The sequence below is a fragment of the Sceloporus undulatus genome, chromosome 6 (assembly GCF_019175285.1).
Source record: "Sceloporus undulatus isolate JIND9_A2432 ecotype Alabama chromosome 6, SceUnd_v1.1, whole genome shotgun sequence".
Lineage (NCBI taxonomy): Eukaryota > Metazoa > Chordata > Lepidosauria > Squamata > Phrynosomatidae > Sceloporus > Sceloporus undulatus.
The window spans coordinates 126709596-126735647 of NC_056527.1; the positions used below are offsets into that span (position 1 = coordinate 126709596).

General features: G+C 42.7%; 1 protein-coding gene across 3 annotated transcripts in view; it reads left to right on the forward strand.

Moving 5' to 3' along the window:
• Positions 1-25080, forward strand: part of LOC121933491 (G protein-coupled receptor kinase 5-like) — a 63999-nt gene extending 38919 nt beyond the window's left edge. For all 3 annotated transcript variants that reach the window (XM_042473313.1, XM_042473315.1, XM_042473314.1), the window contains exons 4-17: positions 2697-2809; positions 11840-11917; positions 13086-13186; positions 14227-14319; positions 14404-14467; positions 16191-16331; positions 17510-17700; positions 18397-18434; positions 19277-19366; positions 20577-20785; positions 21205-21342; positions 22392-22529; positions 22870-23003; positions 23902-25080. In XM_042473313.1, coding sequence (XP_042329247.1) covers positions 2697-2809; positions 11840-11917; positions 13086-13186; positions 14227-14319; positions 14404-14467; positions 16191-16331; positions 17510-17700; positions 18397-18434; positions 19277-19366; positions 20577-20785; positions 21205-21342; positions 22392-22529; positions 22870-23003; positions 23902-24061 — 1688 coding nt within the window. In that variant the 3' untranslated portion in view covers positions 24062-25080. The remainder of the gene's footprint in view (positions 1-2696; positions 2810-11839; positions 11918-13085; positions 13187-14226; positions 14320-14403; positions 14468-16190; positions 16332-17509; positions 17701-18396; positions 18435-19276; positions 19367-20576; positions 20786-21204; positions 21343-22391; positions 22530-22869; positions 23004-23901) is intronic.
• Positions 25081-26052: the final 972 nt, after the last annotated feature.

Genomic DNA, 26052 nt, shown 5'->3' on the forward strand with positions numbered 1-26052 from the left:
ATGCACACAGCAGCCAGCTTTGGGAAGTGGTTGGCAGCTGTGATCTCTCCTCTTCCCTCTTCTCAAAGTGCAGGCTGTGTTCACATTCACACAGTAGCCCCATGCAAGTGATTGTGGTTACCAACCACCTCCCAAAGCTAGCTTCTTTGTGATTGGGCACACAACAGCCAGCTTCAAAAAGCCATGGGCAGGTCACACACTCTCAGCCTCAGTTCCACAGCAAAGGTTAGGCTTTGAGAATGGAATGGTAAGATTTAAGAGAGGAATCATGAAGGTGTTCTGGGAAGCCATTGAAAGCATACAGGACAACAAGAGAGAAAACAGAATTTTGCATGTCAGTCAGGTCAAGATTAGCTCCTGTTTGCTTCAATAGTTTGATGTGGCAAGATTATCATGGCAGTGAATATTGTTTGTGTTTCATAGAATTGACAGTGTTATATCAGACTGTGGGGATACGCTGTGTTTTAACCCACTCTGGTATTAACAAAAGAACTCCTTGACAATAATAAGAACAGCAATTAGAAACTAACTAATTAGCTGGTTTCTTTGCTTGCTTGAATCTTTTTTCCATAGAGAAGAACATTCAGTGCTATTTTCCTTATTCTGCTAAAGTGAGAGTGCAGGATGGTGGATGCTATACAGCAAGTAGAGAAAAACAGGGGTTGTATGTTCAGTGTATTTGAATAAGCCTACTCCTTGCCCAGGCTCTTACAAGCTATTCTCCTCATCCACAAACCCAAATCTTGCAATTTGTTTCCGAGGGCTTCAGGCTGAGATGCGAGAAAAAGAGCACATTCCTATGCTAGGATGTGTGTTTACAGATATGGCCCAGCCGGTCACATCTGTGGCAGCCAGAGGTTGAGGCCTGGAATGTGTAGTGCACACCCGAACGCAGCATGGAGCAGACCTCTGGAAGGAGGCAGCCCTGAGAACCTTCTGCCATGGTGGCTTTATGCACGACCTGCAGGCATTTTTATGAAGGGAGCAGTGGGCGATCACTTTCCTAAGAGTTAATATTTTGTTCGCCTCCTCTCTGCACAGGAGACAGCCCAAAGTTAAATGGATTTATTGAGCCCTATTCATTCCATACAACTCTCATTAACAGGAATAAAACATGTTTTGAAATTAGTGGCTTCTAGCATGCAGGACCCACAGTCTCTTAGAGCAAGTTTTTTCAAGAATCAAAAAATTCTCGTTTTAAATTAGAGAGCCTTGGCTTTCCAAATGTTTTGGATTTCAACTCACGAAAGCCCCAGCCAGCATCGGGGCTGTATTCCCACATTATCTGGAAGTCAAAAAATTCCCTGCCTTTCATTTAAGAAAGTTAGTAGGAGCAATCTCTTTCCTGTGAACTGACAGCAGGAAATACTGATAATGCTTTAACCGTTTGGTAGCAAGTATCGTGTTAAATTAGGGAGAACGGTATTGCAACAACATAAAAAGAAGCAGTATAGTATAAATTAAGATTGTTGCTGTTGTTTTTAATTGCCATTGGATTTATCGTATGGCGGCCCCATGAATGAGAGATGTGCCCTTCTCAGATCTTGTAAACTCAGGGCTGTGGCTTTCTTGATTCAATCTATCCAGCTGTTATGCAGTCTCTCTCTTTTTTGAATTGGATTTGCCAGCCACTCTATAAACCATGATTTATCAGTGCAAGCATCACTTCAAAATTGCACTTCTTTAACCCTTGTTTTGCTTGATATGTGTATTGCGTATCAAGTCCTCTTCTATGGAAACATTTATTTGACCTCAACACTTAATAGTTTAGCAGCTGATATTTCTACACTTCCTTTATTTTCACAACATACAGTGGCCCTTTGTGGATAAACCCCCTGTGGATAACACAATCCATGAGTTCTCAAGTCCCATTAAATACATAGTAAAAAGGTGTCCCTTATATAAAATGGCAAGATCAAGGTTTACTTTTTGGAATTTATTTATTTTTGAATATTTTCAAGCAATGGATGGTTGAATCCGTGGACAAAGAATCTGTGGATACGGAGGGCCAACTGTATATCATTCTTACCTGTCTGTCCTCTTGTTACCCAGTACTTGGAGGATTTCTTTGTTCACTAGTTAAGCTGTGTGCAAGACAAAATACAGGTACCTTTAGATGTCACAGTAAATCATGATTTGCATGACAGATGGCAGACAAAAACAAAACAAAAAACAAAACCGTGGCCTCTCTTCTTCATTTCTGGTTTCTGCTTTCCCATCCCTTTTGTCAGCTCTGCTTCAGGTGGGCACTTGGGGAAACAAGCCATGTGGATTTGGATACCAGAGCAAGCTATAGTTTAAGTAAGACAGGAAACCAACAATAAACATTGGATTCAGATTGTGGTTTGTGACTGCATAACAAACCGTGACTTATTAGCAGTAGTTAGTTTGTTCATCACAAGAAGAATTCAACAAATCACACCATGGTGTGTCATGACATTTGAAATGGGGGAATCTTCCAATCTGAGCTTGGTGGCCTTATTGGGGACTTCTTCTTTAGGTTAGAATGTGTATTACTTGAAAATGCACATTGGAAATTAGGTACTCCATCTCCTGGTGCTTTGAAAGACCCTCCTGGTCATTTTGCTGAATGTGACCCTGGACATCTGTCCCCAAGTCTTGCCCCAACGATGCCACTGCATTTTATAAAATTGCCCATTTGTGAAAATAACCATTCTCCATTTCTTCTTTCACAGAACGGGACTACAATAGTCTTTGTGACAAGCAACCCATTGGTCGACTGCTCTTCCGTCAGTTCTGTGAGACCCGGCTAGACCTCCTACGGTGCATCCATTTCCTGGACGCTGTGGTAAGGCGAGTGCACGGCCTGGAGCAAATCTGACTCAGAGGGATATTTGTTCTTTGGAGCTGGACTCCATGGACATTTTGTTCACAGATTGTGGGTAGCCTCTGTTTTGAAAGATCAAGCAGATTCTAAGCAAGTGGAGGGACATAGTTTCAAATTTCAACCCTAGAATCACCAATTGAAAGGAACATGTAGGACCAAGAATCAGGTGATGGAAGGACTCTTCTCTGTCTGAAACCACATCTGTCAATCCAAGCAGAGAAAACGTGGCTATATAAACAGAGCTAGAGCTTGGAGAATACACACTGAAATGAATTTGTTACCCTTAAGGTAGCCAGCATGGCGTGGTGGCTTATTGGAATAAGACCTGGAGAGCAGAGTTTGAATCCCACGTAAGGCAAGGGCGCACTCTGTGACACAAGTGTGCACTGATCCCCGACATATCTGAAAGACTGAAAAGCACTGGCCAACAAGTTGTGTTAGTTGTAGGCCAGCAACATCTGTTCCCTGTCCCTGGGCTAGTTCCTCCATTTCTAGAATCCATTTGATGACTTAGATTAAAAAAAGAACAAAGGGCAAACTAGTCAACATTTCAATATTCAATCTTTAAAAGTGTGTACCAGGGGCAGGGTGAAGGGATATCTTCTGTTTCCTTTTCTTCAATTTCTCTCCCTGTTGGGGCTGCCTTCTGATTTGCTCAGAAGAGTAAGGCTGTCTTTAAAAGAAAAGAAAAAAATTACAGGAGAAAAACTGAATTCCTAAAGAGCAACCCCATTCCATCCCAATGACGTGTAATTTAAAAATCAGCCCTTCCTCTGAAATAATATCCTAGTGTTTTTGTGAGCTTCGTCCCCCTTTCTGCCCCCACCTTCTTCTTCCCTTTCAAAAGTCTGCTGATTCTGGAAGCATTTTTCATCCAGCAGAATGAACCACTGCTCCAGGTCATGCCAAATCATTTTAATCTTAAAGTAAATTCGTCTTCCTTTGTCCCCCCCCCCCCCTTTTATGCACCAATCCAGTGTTTCTGATCTGAAATCCATTTGCTCTTGTTTGACCCTCCTCTGAGGCCAGAAGGCACTTTTAGATTCTGTTTAAGAGGGAACATAAGCCTCATAAAATGATCTGTGTTTCCCATTACCAAATTGTTTATGCAACTGAAGATTTCTCTCTCTTTCTGAACTAAGGAGTGAGCTTGGTGAACCCACTTAAATTTAGGTCAGCATGATGTGCAATGGGCCCACCGACCCAGCCAGCAAATTTTAAACCAGCGTCCAAAAAAAGTGGACTTTTTTTCCTTATTATTATTTGCATTAGCTTGTTGAACATGAATGACAGGAATGCCGATCTGGTCAGATGGCTGCTAAATGGGAAACACATGCTCAGAAAGTGATACTCTGCAAGGCCGTGACAATTCAAGCTTGTAAAAAAGCATGGTTATGAAAATGTGGTTATTTAAATTTGACACACAAAAAAAACCCTACCTGAGGGTCTTTTTGTGAGGAGAAGAAAATGAGGAGTATTTGATGCTTTAGTAGTGGTGTTCACCAGGGACCCCAAAACTATTTCTAAGGTGGGAAGGACTCAACATGGGTACATTGGCTGTTATTAATTTTGCCTCCTTGCGGGTACATTTCCAAATTACTTTTCCCTTCCCAAGACATTGAAAATTTCTTGAAATATGAAGTCTTTTACAGCTATAGTGTGTACTTACACGTGTCCTTCATGTTTCAGTGTAACTTATACCCATGTAAGTGTGAATATGATACATTTCAGGCTGTTTTTATAGTTCCTAGGAAGCTCAAGAATAGTAGTTATCTCAATATTAATTAGCATGGCATAGTGGTTTGAGTGACTACAACTCCGGAGATCAGGGTTCGATTGCTAGGTTGGCCATAAAACTCACTGGGTGGCCTTGGGAAAATTACATATGCTCAGCCTCAGGGGAAGGCTATGGCAAACCTCCTCCAAACAAATCTTGCCAAGAAAACCCACATCATAGGTTGGCCTTAGGGTCATCATAAGTCGGAAATGACTTGAAGGCACACAACAACAACAACAACAACAAAACAATAATGTAATAAACTTCTCAATAATTCCTCAGGACACTCCCCCACACATGGATCTGGATATTCCAGTTTTGCCAGATAGTTTTAGCCTAGTCTTGAGAAGCTTGAGTCCCCAGCATCTGGTTTTGTATTCCATAGTGTTGAATGACTGGGAAAGATCTCCATCTTTCCTAACACATACTACGAAGGCTATTTCTCCATCTCTTGTATATAGACACCAAGAAACCTAGCACTAAGTTTTTCTCCCCAGGAACTCAGCAGCTAGGTCATTCTTGCTTGCTCAGGGTCCAAGGCTGGTCTAGGGAACTGTGTTGTTGGTCACCTTCTCCCATCAGCTGATGCTGGATAATGATGAAGGACTGATAGAGGATGAAGTCCCAACTTCTCTGTTGGCCACAGATTCCCCATCCATAGTCTTAAGTTTAAACTAAAGCTTATTGCAGATAAGCTTTGTGCAGTCTTTATTTATTTCTTTGTTGTTTTAATTGTGCACTTTTGCACAATTAAATAGGCTCCCAAAGCAGTTTAAACAGAGCAGGAACATGAGAATCTGTGCCATTAGGCTTGCAGTCTAAAACAGACTGAAGAAGGTCAATTGGACCTACTGGTAAATGACTTAAATAGATCAGCAAGGATTTTTGGCTTGCAGTATTTTAACAATAACTGCCACAAAATGGAACCCTTTCCTTAACCTATATGCTTCTTCTGAAAGGAAAAAAACCCTTGAGTTAACCAGGAAATAATTTTTGTGCGCCGAAGTCTGAACTCCAGTTATTTCTAGTACTCAAAACAAATTGCAAAGCTCAGCGTTCCTTCTTTCTAAGGGCAACTTTTTTGGTATTGCGCATCAGTTGGTGGATTTCAAGATGCTGGTAAAAAATAAAGTTGATACTGCAAGTCCAAAGTTTGCCTACATTTGACCTAAAAGGCATAACATAAATGGAAGTGAGACAAGTGGACAGATTGATGTACTAGTTAGTAGCTAGTTAGAAGCTGTGGTTTACATTTATAACCCATTGCCAGCGTGCTTGGCCTTTAACCTGCCATTTTGGATTTGGTTTAGCTACAGTTATTTCCCAGTTTCTGTGCCCTCTGAAGGCTGTGTACCACTTCGGTCTTTTAATTGTGTGAATGTTATTTTAATACTGTGTAGGCTATATTGTGGGTCCCTGGGGCAGAAAAAGTTGGATATAAATAATCAATTCAATTTAAGCTACAGGAGATTAGTTCTTTATCTTCCCATGTTCCTGTTGCTCAGTGGGTTCATTCTGCAACCACCATCAAACTAATCCCTGTTCTGCAGCAATTGTTCTGCAGCCGACAAATTGAATAAGAACAAATCCTCAACCATCAGCAGAATGTGGGGTCAGCATGTGGGTGGGAGGGTGTTTTTACAGCCTTGCTTCCTCATCTCTCACAGGTCTGTGGCTCCAAATCATCATTCTGTTGGCTACTGTCATTGTGGTGCACCTTCAACCTGGTTCTAGTTTATGGCCACCCTAACGCCATCATGGGGTTTCCTTGGCAGGATTTGGGGTTTGCCATTGCTTTCCTTTGAGGCTGAAACAGTGTGACTTGACCAAGGCTACTTAGGGGGTTTCCATGGCTGAGTTGAGCTTTGAACCCAGGCCTTCCAGAGTCCTAGTCCAGCACTGAAACCAATACACCACGGTAGCTCTCTGATGGCTACTTTCCAACTCATCAAATGCAGGATCTGTCAAAGTTCTGTGGTTCCTTCTCTAAACATTCCCAGCATCTCCAGCACCTCCGCCCTGAGAAGAACCACCGCCTTCTTGTGGTCCTCCTCTCTTTTGAATGTGTGGGTGGCCTTGCATGCTGGCTAATGGAAGAGTTTCTAGTGAGCACCCTTGCAGTCAAGCCAGAACAAAGCACTTCCCTCGGGAGATACTGCACATTCCTTCCCATTTCATTCTCATCGCTGCAGCTCTTTCCAGTAAGGAAAACACAGATGTCACTTGAGCCTTGAGAATGGCAGTGACCCATCAACCATCCCAACTATGTGGATCCCACCAGTTTCCTATTTTGGCTCTTCCTGTTTTTAAAAGGGGAACAGGGAGCCTTGTGTGTCTTTTTCAAAAATAAAGCGGAGGAATCAGGCATACACCTGTTCTGCCCTTAACTTCAATTAGTTACTTCTTTGAATCTGGCTTCCCTACTGTAGCCTAGTGTTGCAAGTCACCTTCGCATCTGACTCCAGCACAGCTTGGGAGTTACTTTTAAGAGGTAATTAGTTACAGTCATAGTTCCAGCTCCCCTATCAAGTTGTTAGTTGTCCCCATGGTTACAATTTTTAGAAGTAATTCTTTCCTTTCTTATTATTGAAGAGCAATTAAAATGGTCAGTTTTTGACTACTGTACTTTAAAAATCAGAGTTCTTACAAATATGCTATACAGTGGTACCTCGGGATACGAAATACCCAGGTTACGAAATTTTCGGGATACGAAAAAATCCCATAGGAAAACATTGTTCCGGGTTACGAATGTTTTTTCGGGTTACGAAAAAACTTTTGGTGCTTTTTTCGGCTTTTTCGCACGGAATCGCGGCTTTTCCCCATTAGCGCCTATGGCAATTCGGCTTACGAAGGCTTTTCGGGTTACGAACGGTGCCACGGAACGAATTAATTTCGTAACCCGAGGCACCACTGTACCTATAAAGGCAACCAGAGGCGTATCTGCTCTGCACAGCAGTTTGATCCCACTTTAACTCCATTGGCTCCATCTGTTGGAATGCTGGGATCTGTAGTTTGGGAAGGTACTTGGAGTTCTCTTTGCAGTACCTGCCCCCAAACTACAGATCCCAGGACCATGAAGCCATGGCAGTTAAAAGTGCTATCATACTGCAATAGCTGTGCAGTATGGATAGATTCTTAGACTGCTGTTACAATGCGGAATTAATACAGACTGATACCATTTGACTGTCATGGCTCCTTCCTGTGAAACCCTGAGATTTGTAGTTTGTGGCGGCACCAGAGATCTCTGACAGAGAAAGCTATCTTACAAAAATTACAAATCCCAAAATTGTATAGCATTGAGCCGTGGGAATTAAAGCGATGTCAAACAGCGTTAATTCTGCAGTGCTGACACAGCCCAAGACACAGGACAGACATACTGCAAAGAAGTAACATTATTCCTTGTTAACTTGCAGCTGTAATTTCACTCAGTTATGCCTTAACTCTTAGCTATTGCAAAAAGGAATTAATTACATGAAAGCCAGCCTTTGAAGCTAGTTACTTCCAAAATGCTGGGCTTTCCTGCCGAAGTCAGTTCTATCCAGTGCATGCCAGGCCAATTAACCCTTCACCTGCTCCTCTGCATCCCTGTCCCTTGGGAAGGGATTGCGGTTGGGGTCATTTTCTTGTTTCTTTCTGGTCTCCTAGCACCAAGCTCTGTTCCAAAACATTTCAGAGGCGACCCGCAGGTCAGATTTTTATAGCTGCAGCATGCTCCTCTTCAAAAGTCAAGCAAACAGTGTGAGTCCCGTGCAAATGGCCAGGAAAAGGGAAAGTGGAACATTGGAGAGGCAGAAAGAATGCACTAATGTGGAGCACTGGTTTGAGCACTGGACTAGCACTCTGGAGACCAGGGTTCGAATCGCCTCTCAGCCATGGAAAGCCACTGGGTGACCCTGGGCAGGTCACACTCTCTGAGTCTCAGAAGACCCTGTGACAGATTCACTTTAGGGTCACCATAAATGAGAAACGACTTGAAGGCACGCAGCAACAACAACAAACCAGTCTTATAAGGGGCATGCTTTCTGGACCCCCAGGTCATTCATTATAACAAGGAACACCTGGCAACCCTATGCGTTACAGTAATGAACATTATTTATAATGAATTAATTCTTTTTTAAAAAACAATGACTGGGATTTTTGAGTCACCAAGGAACAATTTTTATGCATTACTCAAGCGAGAGGGAGAGTGCTGAGAAGAATGTTCTTTTTTTATCTTAGCAGAAGGTGGATTGGAGGGTCCAGCTCCCCTCCACATTTTAAAAACGTTTAAGCAAAGGTTCTGCCTGGCAAAGTGCCACAGGAGCCTGGCACTTGCTTTTGACACAAGGCAGGAGGTTTGGCCAGTTGCCAGCCACTTTTACTGGAGAAACTAACATGGCACTCTGCTTAAAAACAGTCACTCATGTTACTCAGCCACTCCAAGAATCGTGGTTGATAGCTTTAGGATCATGTGCTGCTTTGGGATACAACCTTTGAGATACAAGGACTTGATACAAGGACCGCCTTGGGTCCTTTCTGGGAGAAAGGCAGCATGCAAATGAAATAAATTAATCAATTAAAACTTTGTATAAAAAATTTAAAATAGTGGGGAAAGGTCCCCATGCATATAGTGAAGAGGGGCAACACTCCTTAACTTATGATGTAAGAGGAATTGCTAAAAGGGTTGCCACATCTCAGAGTCTGGACCCCTTTTTCCAGTTTGCAGGGCAAGAGAGCTGCCTTGAAAAATGTGTGTATATGTGTGTCTATATAATTTTCCTCATTTGTTAGACTTGGTGTTTTGTGTGAATGCTCAATTTATCATGATTTGTGACATTCCCAGAGCCTGCCTCCTGGGACATCATGATGACTTGTCCCTAAGTCTTAGCCTGCAATAGTACTGACCTGCCAACCATCATTGCTAATGAATAATGCAATGTGTTGCTTTCTTCCTCCCTCAGATAATGCACAATATGGGAACAAGTTTTGGGGGGAATCATGGGATGTCTCACCTAAATACTCAGATTCTGTCTGATCTTGGTAGATGGGCAGTCCTAGTTAGTATTTGGATGGGAGACCAAACAAATACCAGGTGCTTTAAGTGTTATATTTTGGAGGAAGGTGATGGCAAAGCCACCTCTGAGTATTCCTCGCCTAAAAAAACCCTATGAAATTCATGAGTTTGCTATAAGTCAACAGGAGACTCAAAGGCATATATGTGCTGGGTTAGGTAGATAAATAGCCTGACATGGCAGAAGGAAGCTAACTATATTCCTGTTGTGTCGGTGCTTTGCTGAGGTGAGATCCGGTTTTATGTTGTTCTGTCATTCAATTCTTATTTGCTTAAAACCAAAGGTCCTTGCAAAACAGGAGAAAAAAACAAACCTACAATAGATGAGTCAACATAACCTTAGTAGATCAGTGTACTGTACTGTAGATACATCAAATTTCAGAGGAACCGTTGCAGGTAATGCAACTGTAATATTTTTTCCTGGACTGGTTGCATGTCACGCTGATGTGTGATCTTCACTCTCACTTCATCTATTCAGTAAGGGTATCTAGCTAAGAAGTGCAGTATCCCTCTGCCCCATCAGACATCAGTTTGAATTGGCTGTAGTCCGTGATACTGTTGCCTACTGCAGCAGACCTCACCCAGCTGGCCATTATTTCTGCCTCTCAGATAAGTGACTCAAGTGTAACAAGTATCATGTTTGCTAGGTAGCCTCAAAGGAAGCTTTCTCTGAACCACTTCTAGTTCACCTTAGAGCTAAATGAGGAAATGTGCCTTATACCCATTTAGCCCAAGGAAGGAAGACGTTGTCAGACTATAGTTCCCATCATCCGTGCCTGTTGTCTCTGCTGGCTAGGGCTGATGAATGTTGCCGGTCCCCATTCCTGGCATAGCAAAGGCAATGCAATTGTCTCCTTCTTCCTTGTGTCTTTTGAGGACATGAGTTTGGTGGTAGAAAACATGTTTTGCATAGGTAAGGCCCATTTTCATTCCATGGCATTTACAGTTACATGGAAGCATAAAATGATGCCCTATATCATGGTCAGACCTATTTTATTATTTATTCTAGAGCTTGGAAAGGTGACTTTATAACTCTCAGAATTCACCAGCCATCATGGCCTTTGGCCTTGGGAGATTCTAGGAGCTGTCATCGAGGAAAGTAATTTTCCCAAGCTCTGCACTAGAGTTTCAGGCAGAGGTCTGTGCCTTCCCTTGGTCCTTTAAAAATATATATATATATGAGGTACTGGGAATTGTAGCTGGAACCTTCTGTATGAAAAGCATGCACTCTGTTGCTGAACAATGACACAGTCTTTCCAGTGCTACACCCAAAAGGTAGTAGAAAGTAAAAAAGGATCCTTAGATGGTGAGACACCAAGATTTAGAAAGAGAGAGGTTTTGTATATAACAGGAAGATGCCAGCCACAGATGATGGCGAAACGTCAGGAAGAAACTCTTCTAGAACATGGCCACATAGCCCAAAAAAACCACAAAAAACTATGTTTTGTGTATAGTTGGACATAAACTATACAGTTGGAAAAAAATATGCACTTGCAAAACTACAGTTGGAAAAATGAGAGGGACACATTAGATTTGTTAAGCACTGAAATGAAAATATGTACTCAAACATATGCACTCAGTTGCAAATGAAACCCTTACAACAGTATGAAACATCTTCCTTTTAGCCAGAACCTCTTGCTTTTCACCTTTACTTTTGTTCCATCGACTGCTATGTAAAATGAACTAGTTTTAAACGGTCATCTGAATTGTGCTTGCCAGATTGAAAAAAAAGAGAGAGAAGCTCAGTTTTAAAGAGATACCAGTTTTGGCAATACAGATTTGATGAAATAGATAGTTTGTCTCTTGCGCTGGTGCAAATGCCACTGAGTTGGGTCCATGAGCCAGTGGATTATGCTACACAGTAGATAAGAAGTATGGTAGAGAGATTGCCATTGATATAGGGTGCAAGCAAAAACATACCACGTCTGACTTGGTATGTTTTTAATGTGGGTTGACAGATGGAGAATTTGCGTGGTTGGAGTATACTTAAAAAAAACTGGAATGATGTGTAAGAAGGAACTAGAACAGAAGGGTACTACCTTAGATCTGTGATCAAAGGCCTCCTAAGGTTTTCAGAAACACAGTCTCAGCTCTGATGGGGAGAAAGGATCTTATTTTGGGAAGGCAATTCAGTATGTCATGATTATCTTTGTTTCTCTCTCAGGCAGAATATGAGCTTTCCCCAGATGAGAAGCGCAAGGAAATGGGAGAAGACATTATCCGCCAGTTCTTCAACAGTGAGGTACATATTTTGTCTATATGGAATGAAGGTATGTTTAAGGTTGTGATTGTGCAGGTGGTGAGGAGACATGTTTTCAGCTGAATCTACACTGCAGAAATAATGCAGTTTGACACTGCTTTACCTGACATGGTTTAATCCTATGGAATTCTGGGATTTGCAGTTTAGTGAGATATTTAGCCTTGTCAGACAGAGGGCTCTGCTTCCACCACAAGCTACAAATCCCAGGATTCCATAGGATGGTGCCATGGCAGTTAAAGTTGTGTTGAACTGCATTATTTTTGCAGCACAGATGCAGCCTTTTATGAAAGAATCAATACCAATATGGCACAATACAGATGTTGATATATATATATATGTATGTATGTATGTATGTATAATTTCAAACCCAGGATTGTGGTTTCCTTGATTGTATCCCCTTACCACATTCCCAACATCTATGCATTTGGTTAAAATGTCTGAAATAGGTGTGCAGCATTGTACATACAGAGGTGCCCTTTTGAGTTGTTATGTTAAACACAGAGATACCAGGGTAAAGGGGCTGATGTTCGTGCCATTGTCAGGAGGAGGACTAGTGGGCACAACCTGTTCATCTGGAATATGCATGTTGTGGGAATAGGTAAATTAATGATACAGAGTAGAAAACACCTTGTTTAGGTACACCTTGGTGTTCCTGTTGTTTCATCTTACAGTCGAAAAAGGGAGCTAACATGATGTAGTGGGTTTGAACATTGGACTATGACTCTGGAGACCAGGGTTGAAATCCTTGCTTGACCATGGAAACCCACTGGGTGACCTTGGGCAAGCCACATTCTCTCAGGGGAAGGCAATAGCAAACCTCTTCTGAACAAACCTGGCCAAGAAAACCCCACAATAGGTTCACCACCTTAGTCTCACCATAAGCCAGCAACTACTTGAAAAGCACACAGCAACAACTGTCAAAATAAAACAGGAACCAAAGAATCCTTCTGGAACTATTTGAAAATCACTTAGTTTAGCTAAGTGAGCTGAGCCAAAAGGAGCCAGGGAAGAAGGTGTTCCAAATCTGGGAGTTTTGTGGAAGTGGAAGTTTAGAATGAAATTCTTCATTCACAACAGCCTGGATTCATTGTGGTTTGTTATGCATGTCACTTGTGGCTGATTTTGTTGTCTTGTCTTGTTTTGGTCTTAGTCCCTGGGCTATATGGGAGAGATCAGCCAGTCCCTCATGACTCAGTGCACCGAGAACCTAGAGAGAAGCGCATGCAAAGACCTCTTCAGCAGTTGCGTGCAGTGAGTGCTGGGCCTTCTGGAGTTGTAAGGAAGGGAAGGGTGGCTTGGGGTCCCTCATGCAACCCTGTGTATTTATATTTGTTAAGTATGTCTTGCTGGCTGTATTCAAAACTTATTTTACAGTATATGGTCTATCATGCCAAGACCAATTTGGAGAGATGTAATGTCTTAGAAATTTATACAGTAGGTGTACTCTGGGCAACGCTGTTAATATCTAGTGTAACATTGGCACCACAATAGTTAATTTTGGTGCTGGTTTCTGCAGTACATTGAGCAAATCCAGTATACTAGAGTATAGATAAGTGTTTGATTTATCATGATAGGAATGAATTTCAACTCATCCCAGGTTTTGCATGCATCTTTCTCCATAATGGCCATAAAAAGAATGGATTTTGTCTCTGATTAGCCTCAATGTAACTTTTCATCCTTAATCTTAACCATTTTGTTAAAACCAGGTGGTTCCATAAATCACAGTATGAAGCTGACTTGGGTCAAGCAAACCACTGTTAGATTCACCCATAATTCCTTGGGTTTGGACAACATGGCAAGCCATGGTTAATCACAAATGGAAGCAGAAACTGCACTAAAGGAGGGGAGTGTGTTTCTCTGTCCAAATGGGGCCAGGTCATCCAGTGTCCAGTTAACTAGCTCTTTAGTGTTTAGAATTGAAGCCTGAATCTTATCAAAAAGCCTTGAAAGATATAGAAATTCATTTATATGCCACCTTTCTCCCAGAAGGGACTCAGAAAGGCTGAATTTTCTTACTGGTTAGTTACGGGTTGGGCAATACTAGGCAGAAATGCCTTTGATTCTTAGGAAATCCACCTAGAGCAGGGATAGAGAACTTGTGGCTCTCCAAATGTTGTTGGACTCTTCATTTCCAGCATCCCTCAGTACTATCGGTCCTGACTAGGGCTGATAGGAGTTGAAGTCTTACATTTGGAGGTCACAGCTCATCTCACTTAGGCATGTAGAGGTGGCATGAGTACTGAGGATTGGGACATCATCCAACTCAATTTTAATTGCTGTCTCTTTCATAGACGCTTGCATGAATACTTGAGCGGAGCCCCGTTCACAAACTATCAAGATAGCATGTATTTTGACAGATTCCTTCAGTGGAAATACCTGGAAAGGTAAGGCAGTGTTTAGATGAGCACTCGCTGATGCACCTGAGAATGGTCTTTAAGTATGCTTTTTTGGCCTTCTTGTCATTGTAGACAATCAGTGACCAAAGACACCTTCAGGCAATACCGGATCCTTGGCAAAGGAGGCTTTGGAGAGGTAGGTTGCTTCTGCTGTAGGGTGCTGGGGCACCTCTAGACTAATGAAACCTAATATACAGGTTGATTATATATTTGGCCTTAAGTTATCACATTGGTAGTGAACTACTTGTCAAAAGGAGAATTATACCTAAACCATGTACAGTACTGAAAATTCCCTTCGTAAACAAGTTCACTATTTTGTCTTGTAATTTTTTTTTAACTTTAGCTGAAAATATATCTGCCTCATAATGTTTTGGTAAAATACAGTACATCTTTCTATTTAGATCTATGCAACTGAGTTATCCGCTTTTACAAATTTAAGCATTTGGACCAACTGGAAAGTATCATAATATAATTCTTTATTTGATAGGGCTAGACATCCTTGTGATACTTGGTCCTATATATGAACCTTAAAGATTTTCCCTGCTATAAATTTCTCTATATTTTTTTGCCATTTTTAAAATGTTGTCTTATGTACTGATACTGACAGTTAGCTCCTGGTAAATTACCTCCAAAGGTATATAGCCCTTGACAGAATATGGCCCTTTGCTTTAGAGGGACTGTAGTCCCATTCAGAATGAAATCAACACTATCTCTTCAGATGGATGAAGCACCTGTCAACAAAAGCTTCATCTTGTCTGTGTGAAGCTTCAATTTATTGGTCCCTCATCCAGTGCATTACTGATTCCAATTCAGTACTTCCGCTAAATTATATCCTGAAATCAGATATAAATGAGAAAACAAGCAAGTACCATCATTATGCTGATACCGCCTCTATTTCCACCGATGACCTTAGTTAAAAAGCAAGCGGCAAAATGGTACTCCCCTCCACACCATACATGTGTCACAGGGTTGAACTGTAGTCTCCTACCGCCACCTTCTGGCATGCAGTTTCTGAGAAAGTAGTGAAATAAAAAGATACCAATAAATAAAAGTTTTTAGAAGTCTCAGGAAAGCCATCAGGGCAAATTGGAGCTGAGAGGACAGTTTGGTTTTGCGAAGTCAAATTCCAGACCTCCCAAGTCCTGATGTTGCCACAGGAACTGGAGTCCTCACCCCTGCTTCCCCTCTTCTCTTTCCTTCATCAAATTTTTGACAGTGGTGGATCAAAAAGAAAAGAGAATGTAAAGTTTCCACCCTTCAAACACTCACTGGGGTGCAAAAGGGAGAACAGAGATTGGATGAGACAAATATCCTGTGAGAGTGCAGAGTGGGCTGTAACACTGACAGATAAACAATAAAGGCTATTGGTTGCTAGATGTATGCATGAACGCCTTTTTTGTACCGATTTGAATTTGGGCATAGGAATGTGTGCCTATCAATACAATTTCAGTCTGGTTCATTTCAAGTAGGTGTGGCACTATTGGGGAGAATCCAGGGAAAAATACTGCAAGGTGACTATGAATTTTTCTTGCTAGTCTAGACAAGCCCTAGCAATCAGTAGTAATAATAGGTAGTCAGCTACAAACTGAATCTCTCATCACATAAGGCAATGCAAAAGCCCCACTTCCTTTGTTGTAAAGCATCACAAGTACTTTATATTTCATGGTTACTTTATATAATTTATTGAAGCTATGGGTAGCAAGGGTTGAGAGGAGAAAGAGCTCCATTGCAGATTTAAAATGCCCGGTGTAAATATTACAAATAAATACAGTAGAGGAATCCTTTTAATGTGGTCTCAGATAGTGAGTGCCAATAGGCTTGTAGCCAAAATGGGACTGTACCCAAAATCTTGTCTGTAGGTTTGCGCATGCCAGGTGCGAGCTACAGGGAAGATGTATGCCTGCAAGAAACTGGAGAAGAAGCGCATCAAGAAACGGAAAGGGGAGGCCATGGCACTGAATGAGAAGCAGATTCTGGAAAAAGTCAACAGCCGGTTTGTGGTGAGTGTAAGAGACTTGCTGCTGATCACAAAACTTATTATCTGCCGAAGGCTGAATGCTTTCAGGTGGCTCTGTTGCCTGGCATTTGCACTCTGCATGCACTAACACATCCTACCAACAGTTATACACTGATGGTTTGTCAGGGACACAGGAAGAACTGTATAATGGCATTTCTTTCCCAGACTCTCCTCTCCTGGGCAAATCAGCCCTGTGGTCTGTGATCAAATCACATCAGAGCTTGTAAATTTTACAGTTGTATACTGCATGTCAGAATCCCGAACCAGCATGGTCACTGACCATGGTGCCTGAGGGATTTAGGGAGCTGTACTTCCAAAATGTAGTGTTTTCAAATTCTGGAAAGATTAGCTAGAAACCTTGGGGATATATTTTCAGTCATTGTAGACCAATTTCTCATAACCGTTCACCATCCAAATATGTTAGATTTCACTCCCTTACCAATCTGTGGATAATGGGGGTTGCAGTCCATGACATTTGGAGGGCACTTGATTAAGTAAAACAGGTGTAGACAATATACCAAGCTATAGATAGTTGGTAGATGGTTAGAGCATGATGTAATGGTTTTGAATGTTGGGCTATGGCTCTGGAGACCATGCTTGGAATCCCTGCTCAACCCTGGAAATCCACTGGATGACCTTGGACAAGCCACACTCTCTCAGCCTCAGAGGGAGGCAAAGGAAACCCTCCCCGAACAAATTCTGCCAAGAAAGCCCTGTAATAGGTTAGCCTGAGGGTTGCCATAAGTCAACACAACTTGAAAGCACACAACAACAGATGATGGTGCTGATGGGCCAGTATGAGGACGTTCCTTGTATTCTTAAGCAACTCAATACCAGTTGCTAGGAGAGAACTGTTTCCTTTCCTCTGCCTTGCCTGTGGACATGTTAAAGGTAATTCATTGGCCACTGTGAGAAACAGGATATTGGGAGATATAGATATTTTAAAGAGGATCAAGTAGGACAGTTTGGCAGTGGAACCAACTACTTGGAGAAGTGGTGGGATCCTTTTCTCTGAACATCTTCAAGAAGAGGATGAACACCTACCTGTTAGGGACATTTCATCTTGAGTTCCTTCTTTGAGCAAGGGGTTGGACACAATGGCTTAGTGAGCTCTTTTCAACTCTATGGTTCTATTATTATTCTTGTTTTGTGTGCCCACAGGTCAGCTTAGCTTATGCCTATGAGACCAAGGATGCCCTCTGTCTGGTACTCACCATCATGAACGGCGGTGACTTGAAGTTTCACATCTACAACATGGGCAACTCTGGCTTTGACAACGAGCGGGTCACCTTTTATGCTGCAGAGATCTGTTGTGGACTTGAGCACTTGCACCGGGAGGGTATTGTGTACAGGTGAGAAAGAGGTGGGCATAGTTTCCAATGGCCCAGAATGCAAGAATGGGAACAGAAAAAGGAACAGGGAGAAGGGAGCTTTTCTTTGTTTTTGTAGTTGAGAGGTCTGTGCAGGTGTGGGATCAATGGTGTTTGTTTGCCTTATTGAAGTTAACTGAAATATCTTTTAAGTCACAATTCCTGGTTCATATGTTAAGGGTGAGCTAAATCTGCTAAGCTGAACCTGGGTGCAATTTTATTATTTCACTAGGAGACCTCACATGCTCTCTGCCTCAGGGAAAGGCAATGGCAAATCTCCTCTGAACAAATCTTGCCAAGAAAACCACATGATAGTTTCCCCTTAGGAAAATGACTTGAAAGCACACAGCAATCTCTTCATGTTAGTAGTCATTGTGTTATCTTGGGATAGCAAATTCATGTAAAATATGCAGTGGGTACCTCCTTATGTTAAGCATCAGTGAAATCTTCCTCCATTTAGTTTCACGGGGTGACCCTTGGATCCAGTATTATACTTCTCCTTGTCCACTACTTTCATACCATGCACAGTTTTGTGCCCCTTTTATCATGCTCTCCCACCCATATATGTGCTTTAAAAAAAATCAGCTAAACAGCACCAAATGTTGTAGGTAACTCTAATATACGCTGTCCTTTCCCAGCTTCTTCTCATTCTGGCTTATCTCTTTATCTCCCCTGTAGGGACTTGAAGCCTGAGAACATTCTTCTGGATGATGATGGTGAGTGGTGGATGCTGAAGATGCCTTATTTGCTACTTAGATATGGACCTTCTCTCCCCTATACCTCACCTACTTGGCTCAATAAGAGTCTGGGCTTTTCCAGTATCCTAGGAAAGCTGTACCAGTTGCTTAGGTCTCATAGCAATTTTCATCTACTCCTCAATGGCATTTCCTTTCCATATTCACTCTACTTGGGTCTCCACCTGTCTTGACATAGGTGTGTATGTAAACAAGACCTGCAACAAAATGTTGCAGTGTGTAGAGCAATTCAAAGTTTTAGTCTGCCAACAAACTGTATGCCCTTTTTCAACTATTCCATCCCACCTATTGCAAACCTGCAACCAGCATTTACACTGAGTATGCTCTGCCCTCCATTCTCATTGGATTGGTCTTCTGATCTTAGAATACTGCATTCCAAATACTTTCATATTTTTGCAAACGTTTGGATTATCCAAAGCCCTGCTGTTATCCATGGATTTTGCTGTTTATATGAATAAAGGGGGCTTTAAAAACACAGGAAACAGGGAGATCTCATCATGTCAGAGCTTGGAAATGTTACATTCTTGAATTGTATGTCCCAGAGTGCCTCAAATAGTATGGGCACTGAATGAGCCATAGCCCAGTGGGTGCTTCTGCATATGAAGTATTCACTGTACTATTGGGCTATAGTTTCTGTCTTGTTAAAGTTGATGTCAGTGATCTCTGCCCACAGAGTTTGTGTTTGTCCATTGTCTTTCCCCAGAGCCATTCTCCAGAGCTCCATCCAAATCACGTGATGTTGCCATGCACCACTCAGCAAAACATGACCTTGATCACACTTTCCTCTCTGTTCTTACTGCTAGGTCATATCCGGATCTCAGATTTGGGGCTGGCCATCAAGATCGCAGAAGGGGACACCATCCGTGGACGTGTAGGAACAGTTGGTTATATGGGTATGTACTGAAAGACCATTCCAGAACACAAGTATCTGCCAGTTTAGTCTGACTCAGTCCACCTGGGATAGCTTCACAACTTTGCTGTTCTGGAAAGAAGAGGGCAGACTGCCTTCCTTGTGCTTTTAAGAGATCCAGATCCAAGGTTTGCATTTCCCTGGTCTTTGTATCTGATTCTGGACAAGACTTCTGGGGCAGATTTCATACCATAAAATGAGAAACATTAACTCAAGCCTGCAGGCATAACTTTTGACCTAGGAATGATTTGTCACTTAGATGGGGATTTCAACTGGTCTCTTTTATTACCTATTAGAGTTGCTTCTTATCTTTGAAGAGCCAGTTTGGGGTAGTGGTTGAGGTATTGGGCTGAGATTTGAAAGATACAGATTCAAGTTCCCACTGAGCCATGAGTGGGATTTCCTCTCATTCCAATGTACCTCACAGAGTTGGTATGAAGATAAAGTGGGAGAAGAGTCATATGCACCTCACTGAGTTGTTTGGTGTAAAGGTGGGATAAAATATTAATATACAAAGGAGAGTCCCAGTTGCCAGGGGTAAAGTAATAGGCCATTTTCACTTTGGATAAGGTAGTGGTATTTTCTGTTGTATACTTAGCCAGTGTGGTGTAGTGGTTTGAGCACTCTGAAGACCAGGGTTCAAATCCCTACTCAGCCGTGGAAACCTATTGGGTGACTTGGAGCAAGCCACTTTCTCTCAGCCTCAGAGGAAGGCAAAGGCAAATATTGGAAATAAAATGATATTGTTGTAGGATCACCATACGTCAGAAACGACGTGAAAGCACACAATGACAACAACAAATTTAGGAGAAGACAACAGTGTAATGTCTATATTGTGTTTGCTATTTTGTATTGTTTTTTAATTTAGATCTTATAAGGTTGCACCCAAATGCTGCAGTAATACTTTGCAGCACAGGCAGAAGAGTCCCACAGTCTAGTCTTGTACTGGCACTCCATTGGATGCATAGACATTTTGGGACAAGGCACATATGTCAAATATAATACATGATCTGTTGTATTGGTCTGTAATCTTCCTGAGATCTATAATCTTCCTGAGACTATGTTCCCAATATTCAATTACATTTGGTCCCATAGAACCCAGAAAGATGTACACTTTATCCTTAAGCTATGATCTCCTCCCTGTCACCTTGGTGTCTAAAGACCACTCTGACCACCGCCTTCTCCTCACCCAGCTCCTGAAGTGATTAACAACGAACGCTACTCCTTCAGTCCAGACTGGTGGGGTCTGGGCTGCCTCATCTATGAAATGATTGAGGGACAGTCACCTTTCCGTGCCCGAAAGGAACGGGTGAAGAGGGAAGAAGTGGAGAAGCGAGTCCAGGAGGAGCAGGAACAATACTCAGACAAGTTCTCAGAAGACACCAAGGCCATCTGCAAGGCGGTGAGTGGAGGGCAGCCAGAGCAGAGTGGGGAGCATTTGTGCCATCTGTCGGAGATGCTTTGATTGAGAGTCCCTGCATGGCAGGGGGTTGGACTGGATGGCCCTTGTGGTCTCTTCCAACTCTATGATTCTATGATTCTATGTGCTGAGATTTGTAGGATCAGAAAATATCTACCAGAGAGGAGAAAAGTCCTTTTCTGTGTTGGCACTCAGTACTATGGAACTCTTTACTGATCAGAGGCCAGTGCTGCAGTTAAGAGTGAATTTGTGGTTCTGCCATGGTGGCATCCCAAAACAGCAGAATAAGGTTCCTTCGTCCATGGACTACAACAACCAAGGGATACACACCCTAGTCTCAGCAAGTGATATTGTGGGCAAAAAAATCCAATTAATCCTGGTCCCTTGCCTTCCTTCCCCAGCTCCTGACCAAAGATCCCAAGCAGCGACTTGGAAGCAAAGTAGATGGTGCTGTTCAAGTGAAGCTACATCCGTTCTTCAAGACCATCAACTTCAAGCGTCTGGAAGCTGGGATCATGAAACCCATATTTGTGCCAGATGTAAGTTGAGATCAACAAGAGGGAGACAGTTGCTGGTTTGCATGGACCATACTTATCACACAGTCATCTCTCCTGCAGTTGTGCCTGGCCCTCCTTCTGACCTGCACATTAGACCTTAAATGGCCTATGAGCAGGCCCACCTGCCTTATATGTAGGGCCATGTGGCCCTTCAGATGTTGTTAGAGTTTAAGTCTCATAAATCCTAAATGGGTTTGCCAGTGGCATAGCTGGTGGATAATGAGAATTGCAGTCCAGCAACAACTGGAGAATCACATTTCTGGCTTACCTGAGCTTTTATAAATTTTAGATTAGAATCAGGGCTTCTCTACCACTCAACTATGATGGCTACCCCTACTTGTGAATGCTTGAGGAATACATATTTTAGAACAGATGGATCTTATCCATACCTCCTGGATTGATATGCAGATTGAAACATAATTCTGAGTACGATTCCTCACTTTACAAAACATTAGTGACCTTATCTTCAAATATTGTGTTACAATTTTGAGTCGGTCTTCAGGGACCTTTCAGGGTTTTTCCCCCCTCTTTACATGGAAAGATCCTAGCTGGCCCAAGTGGCTAGAAAGTTGTATTGCCATTGCTTTACCATATCTGCATTTGAAAGGGGTCTGCAAAACCCCCAGGAAAAATGGGATGTGCTGATATCTTTTATTTATTTCTAATGTCATGACAGCACACCCTACTTTTTTGTGTGGGTTTTTCGGGCTATGTGGCCATGTTCTAGAAGAGTTTATACCTGATGAGAGAATAAATCAGAGAAGATGCCAGCCACAGATGCTGGTGAAACGTCCGGAATAAACTCTTCTAGAACATGGCCACATAGCCCAAAAAAACCCACAAAAAACTATGGATGTCGGCCATGAAAAACATCCATAGTTTTTTGTGGGTTTTTCGGGCTATGTGACCATATTCTAGAAGAGTTTATTCCGGACATATACAGTACAGTATACTTTAAAATAATTAAACTATGCCTATCTTGATGCATAGCAGATTCCAAACTTACCAGGACATGTCTATCTATCCCACAGCCCCGAGCCGTGTACTGCAAAGATGTGTTGGACATTGAACAATTCTCCACTGTGAAGGGTGTCAACTTAGACCAAACTGACAATGACTTCTATGCCAAATTTGCAACAGGCAGTGTTCCCATTCCTTGGCAGAATGAGGTGAGAAGTTGGGGATGTGTGATGTTTAAATAGTAGCAAGAAATAAAAGGAAGATTGATTGAATTTCAGAAGTGCACAATGAAACAACTAATTCAAGACACTACATAATGTATGTATACAAATTAATAGATGCTTGGAGAAATTTACATACTAAAGGTTTAAAGTTTTGAAAAAAGTTGCTTCTTTGGACTATAGCTCCCAGAATTGTACTTCCTGCCATGCTGATTTGATGAATCTGGGAGCTATAGCATCGGGGGGGGGGGGGGGGGGGATAAAAGTGTACTGTCTTCTTCTGTACACAAATAAGACAAACTGATGGCATGTTTTTCTTGTTATCTAGATGATTGAGACCGAATGCTTTAAAGATCTCAATGTTTTTGGACCAAATGGCACCCGATCTCCAGACCTGGACTGGAAGCAGCTTCCTGATCCCCCCCCAAGCGTAGCCTACTCCAGAGGCTTTTCCGACGTAATGTAAGCCCCCATTGATGGATGACTTGAAGGACTGACCTTGGGCCTGCCTGAATGCAAAGCTATGCCTTTTTTTTAGCTCTGAATACAAAAAATCCTGGTTTGAGCCAACTTATAGCACAGTGACCAGTTGAGGCCTGAGATGATAGCAATGAGAGGAGTTTCCTTTCCATCAGAGACCCCCACAAGAGACCCTGAGCTTTCTGGAGTATTTTCCACCAGGATTGTTGCAGAGCTTGGAAATATTGATTGACATCCTGTTAGTCAGTTATGTTGTCATAAATTAGTGATGTCCTTGTGACATCTTGTGCACATGTACAGTCATGATACCATTGTCACAATCATAAATGTCCTTAACCCCCCCCCCTTAAAATTAGCCATCTGCCACAAGGGATAGAGTTTTGCAGTGCTGGCAAGCTGACTGCTGGAGGGTGGCACATCTCCTGCCAACAAGATGACATATCCAGCCCTCTCCTGCCAACCAAGCAGTTATAACAGGACCTTGCAGGGTGGTGGGAGGGTGTTGGACACAGCATTCTTCAGTGTCTTGATCACCAGTACTGCAAAACTCCATCTCAGTGCAGCTGGCTGGATTTTAAGGTGGGTTTCAGGAATCAGTTCAAGTGACCAAATGTATCCTTGGCATTGTGGCTATGATCTAATGCAGGATCTCAGCCATTATTTTTTGGCCTATAGGTCCCAATATCAGTCAGACAGTGTGGTTCTCAGCCATACTGGCTAGATATTTGAAGGGCTTGCATTCCAAAAAAGTAGCTTTCTCATTCTCAGGGTTATTGGACAGGACACACCTGGTGATACATGCACACAACTCATTGGAGTTTTTCAGCCTTACACTGTTGGACTGCGCTAACTTGTCTTCGTCTGTCTCTTTTCCCTGCAGCCCAGTGACTTCACCATCAGCACCAATGCACACTCCAATCTGCCAACAGCTCCCTCGCCAGCTCGGCCCACAGCACAGGCTCCCTCCTGACCCCACCTCCCCTTGCTTGGAGGTCCCCTGGAGCCACCACTGGTCTTTCACCTTCTCAGGGTTGCCTTAGGCCCGATGCTGAAGCAGGGATGCTACTGTCCTGCACTGGGCTCTGCTACAGCGAGGAGATCAGGGGGACAGAAACAGCCTGCAGTTCTTCAGGACAGACAGGGCAGCCAGTGACCTGAGAACTCTAGCAACCTCCTGGTGCTGACATGGATCACAGGTGCCATCTGGACTCTCAGTGATTCAGTTTACCCAGAGCCAGTCCTACAGCTCTTTGTGAGAATCTTCCTTCTTGTTTTTCTACACTTAGACGACACAGTGAACCTCCACCCCTTCACACAGCCCAGCAGCAGACTTTAACGTGAGTGGCTGGGAAAAGGTGCTTCGGAGGGGAGCGTTGTCCTCTTCCTTGGAGGTGGCTCAGAGGTAGTGACTGAAGGCCAATATGTTGTGGAGGAGCAGAGAGAAGAGAGATCAGTTCCGTGAAAAGGGGTCTTGGAGACTGAAGATGCCCTGCAGTTGCTGTGGCTTTTTTGTGTCGAGCTCAAGACTGAGTGCCAAGCTGATCACACTTATAAATGTGTGCATGCATGGACAAATGTGTGCGTATTAAACTATTACCCCTGTTGGTTCGTTCAGGGTTTTTTCAGGAATCCCTCTCCTCACAGTCTTGGAACAGTTTTACAGCCTGGGCCCCAAGGATCAAAGCAATGAAGGGCCCCAGGGCTATTCCGAGCCCAGAGCAATGGAGGACCAAGCTGGACAGAAGGAGTTCCCCAGCTTCTTTAGAGGCTCCAGGTGGGAAGCCTGACTAAAGTGGATCAGCTTTAGGGGGGATGAAGGAGACAGAACGCTGAGAGGTGGGATGTTGGAGGATTTGGTTCAGACTGCATGTAGAAGTGAAGTGACTTGAGTCATACCTCCCAGACTCAGGGGTGGATTGGATAACAGATAAGCCCAGGATTCTGCCTCTCTCTAAATGTTTCAGTGCAGGTTCTCAGCTTTAAATGGACCAAAAATACATATAAATATTTTGTAATAAAAGGCCTATAAAATACATACAAATGTAGGAATTCTTTTTTTTTAAAAAAATAAAAATCTACAGAGTACTGTGGAAAAATGACTGAACTGAATTACAAATGAGGTTACTTTTTGGATCTATAGCTGCCAGAATTCTCCCAGCTAGCAGTGCCAGCATTGTCTCAGGCCCTGAGGTTTCTGGAGAAAAACTGGAGATTTGGTGATATCACAATGTGCTATTCATTAAGTACCATCCAGAGTTGCTCACATCTTGTCATTCAAGCACACAGAGGTGGAGGGGGACATATTTTCCTGCTTAGAAATTAAAACTGAAATCTTAGCTAAAGGGACTGTTTCCACAACAAGGTGAAATAAGGGGATTATTCTTTCTCACCTAGTGAGACTGTATAAGGATCTTTTAATCTAGGCAACTTGATTTTAACCAGAAGCTGGATGCGGGGCAGAGCAGAGGGTGAGTCCTAGCATCACAATGACTGGGAGGGAAGGAGGAAGCGAACTAAGTGAATACATAGATCCCACTGAAGAGTCTTTGCAAGTTGCAGCAACATGTCAGTTAAGACTTGCATATTACACCAAGCTGCTACTCTCTTTGCAGACCTGGAGGTTTGCACATGGTCCTGCCTTCTTACCCTTACCTGAGCCCCCCAACCCCAAATGGGAGGATTTGCACCCTCATCTCTTACCAGGCCCCAAGATCTGGGAATCCTAGTCGGTTGTCATGGGCTACAATTCTCAATTACCTTTGGACTACAATTTCCAGACATCCCCTGGGAGTAATAATTCAGAAAAGTCACATTTTCAATCTGCAATGGATGCAAGGTTTTGCTATTCACAACCATAGAAAATGGTGATTTAGGAAGCAGGATGTTCAAAAATGGCACTGTGCCTCCACCAAGCCTTTGACAGAAACCTGTCACTTGGAGAATGGAGGAAGCAAGTGACAGAAAATGCAGGGTTCAAATGCCTGGGAGCCTAAGAGAGTATATCAATTTAATCTGAGGTCAAGACTGGGGC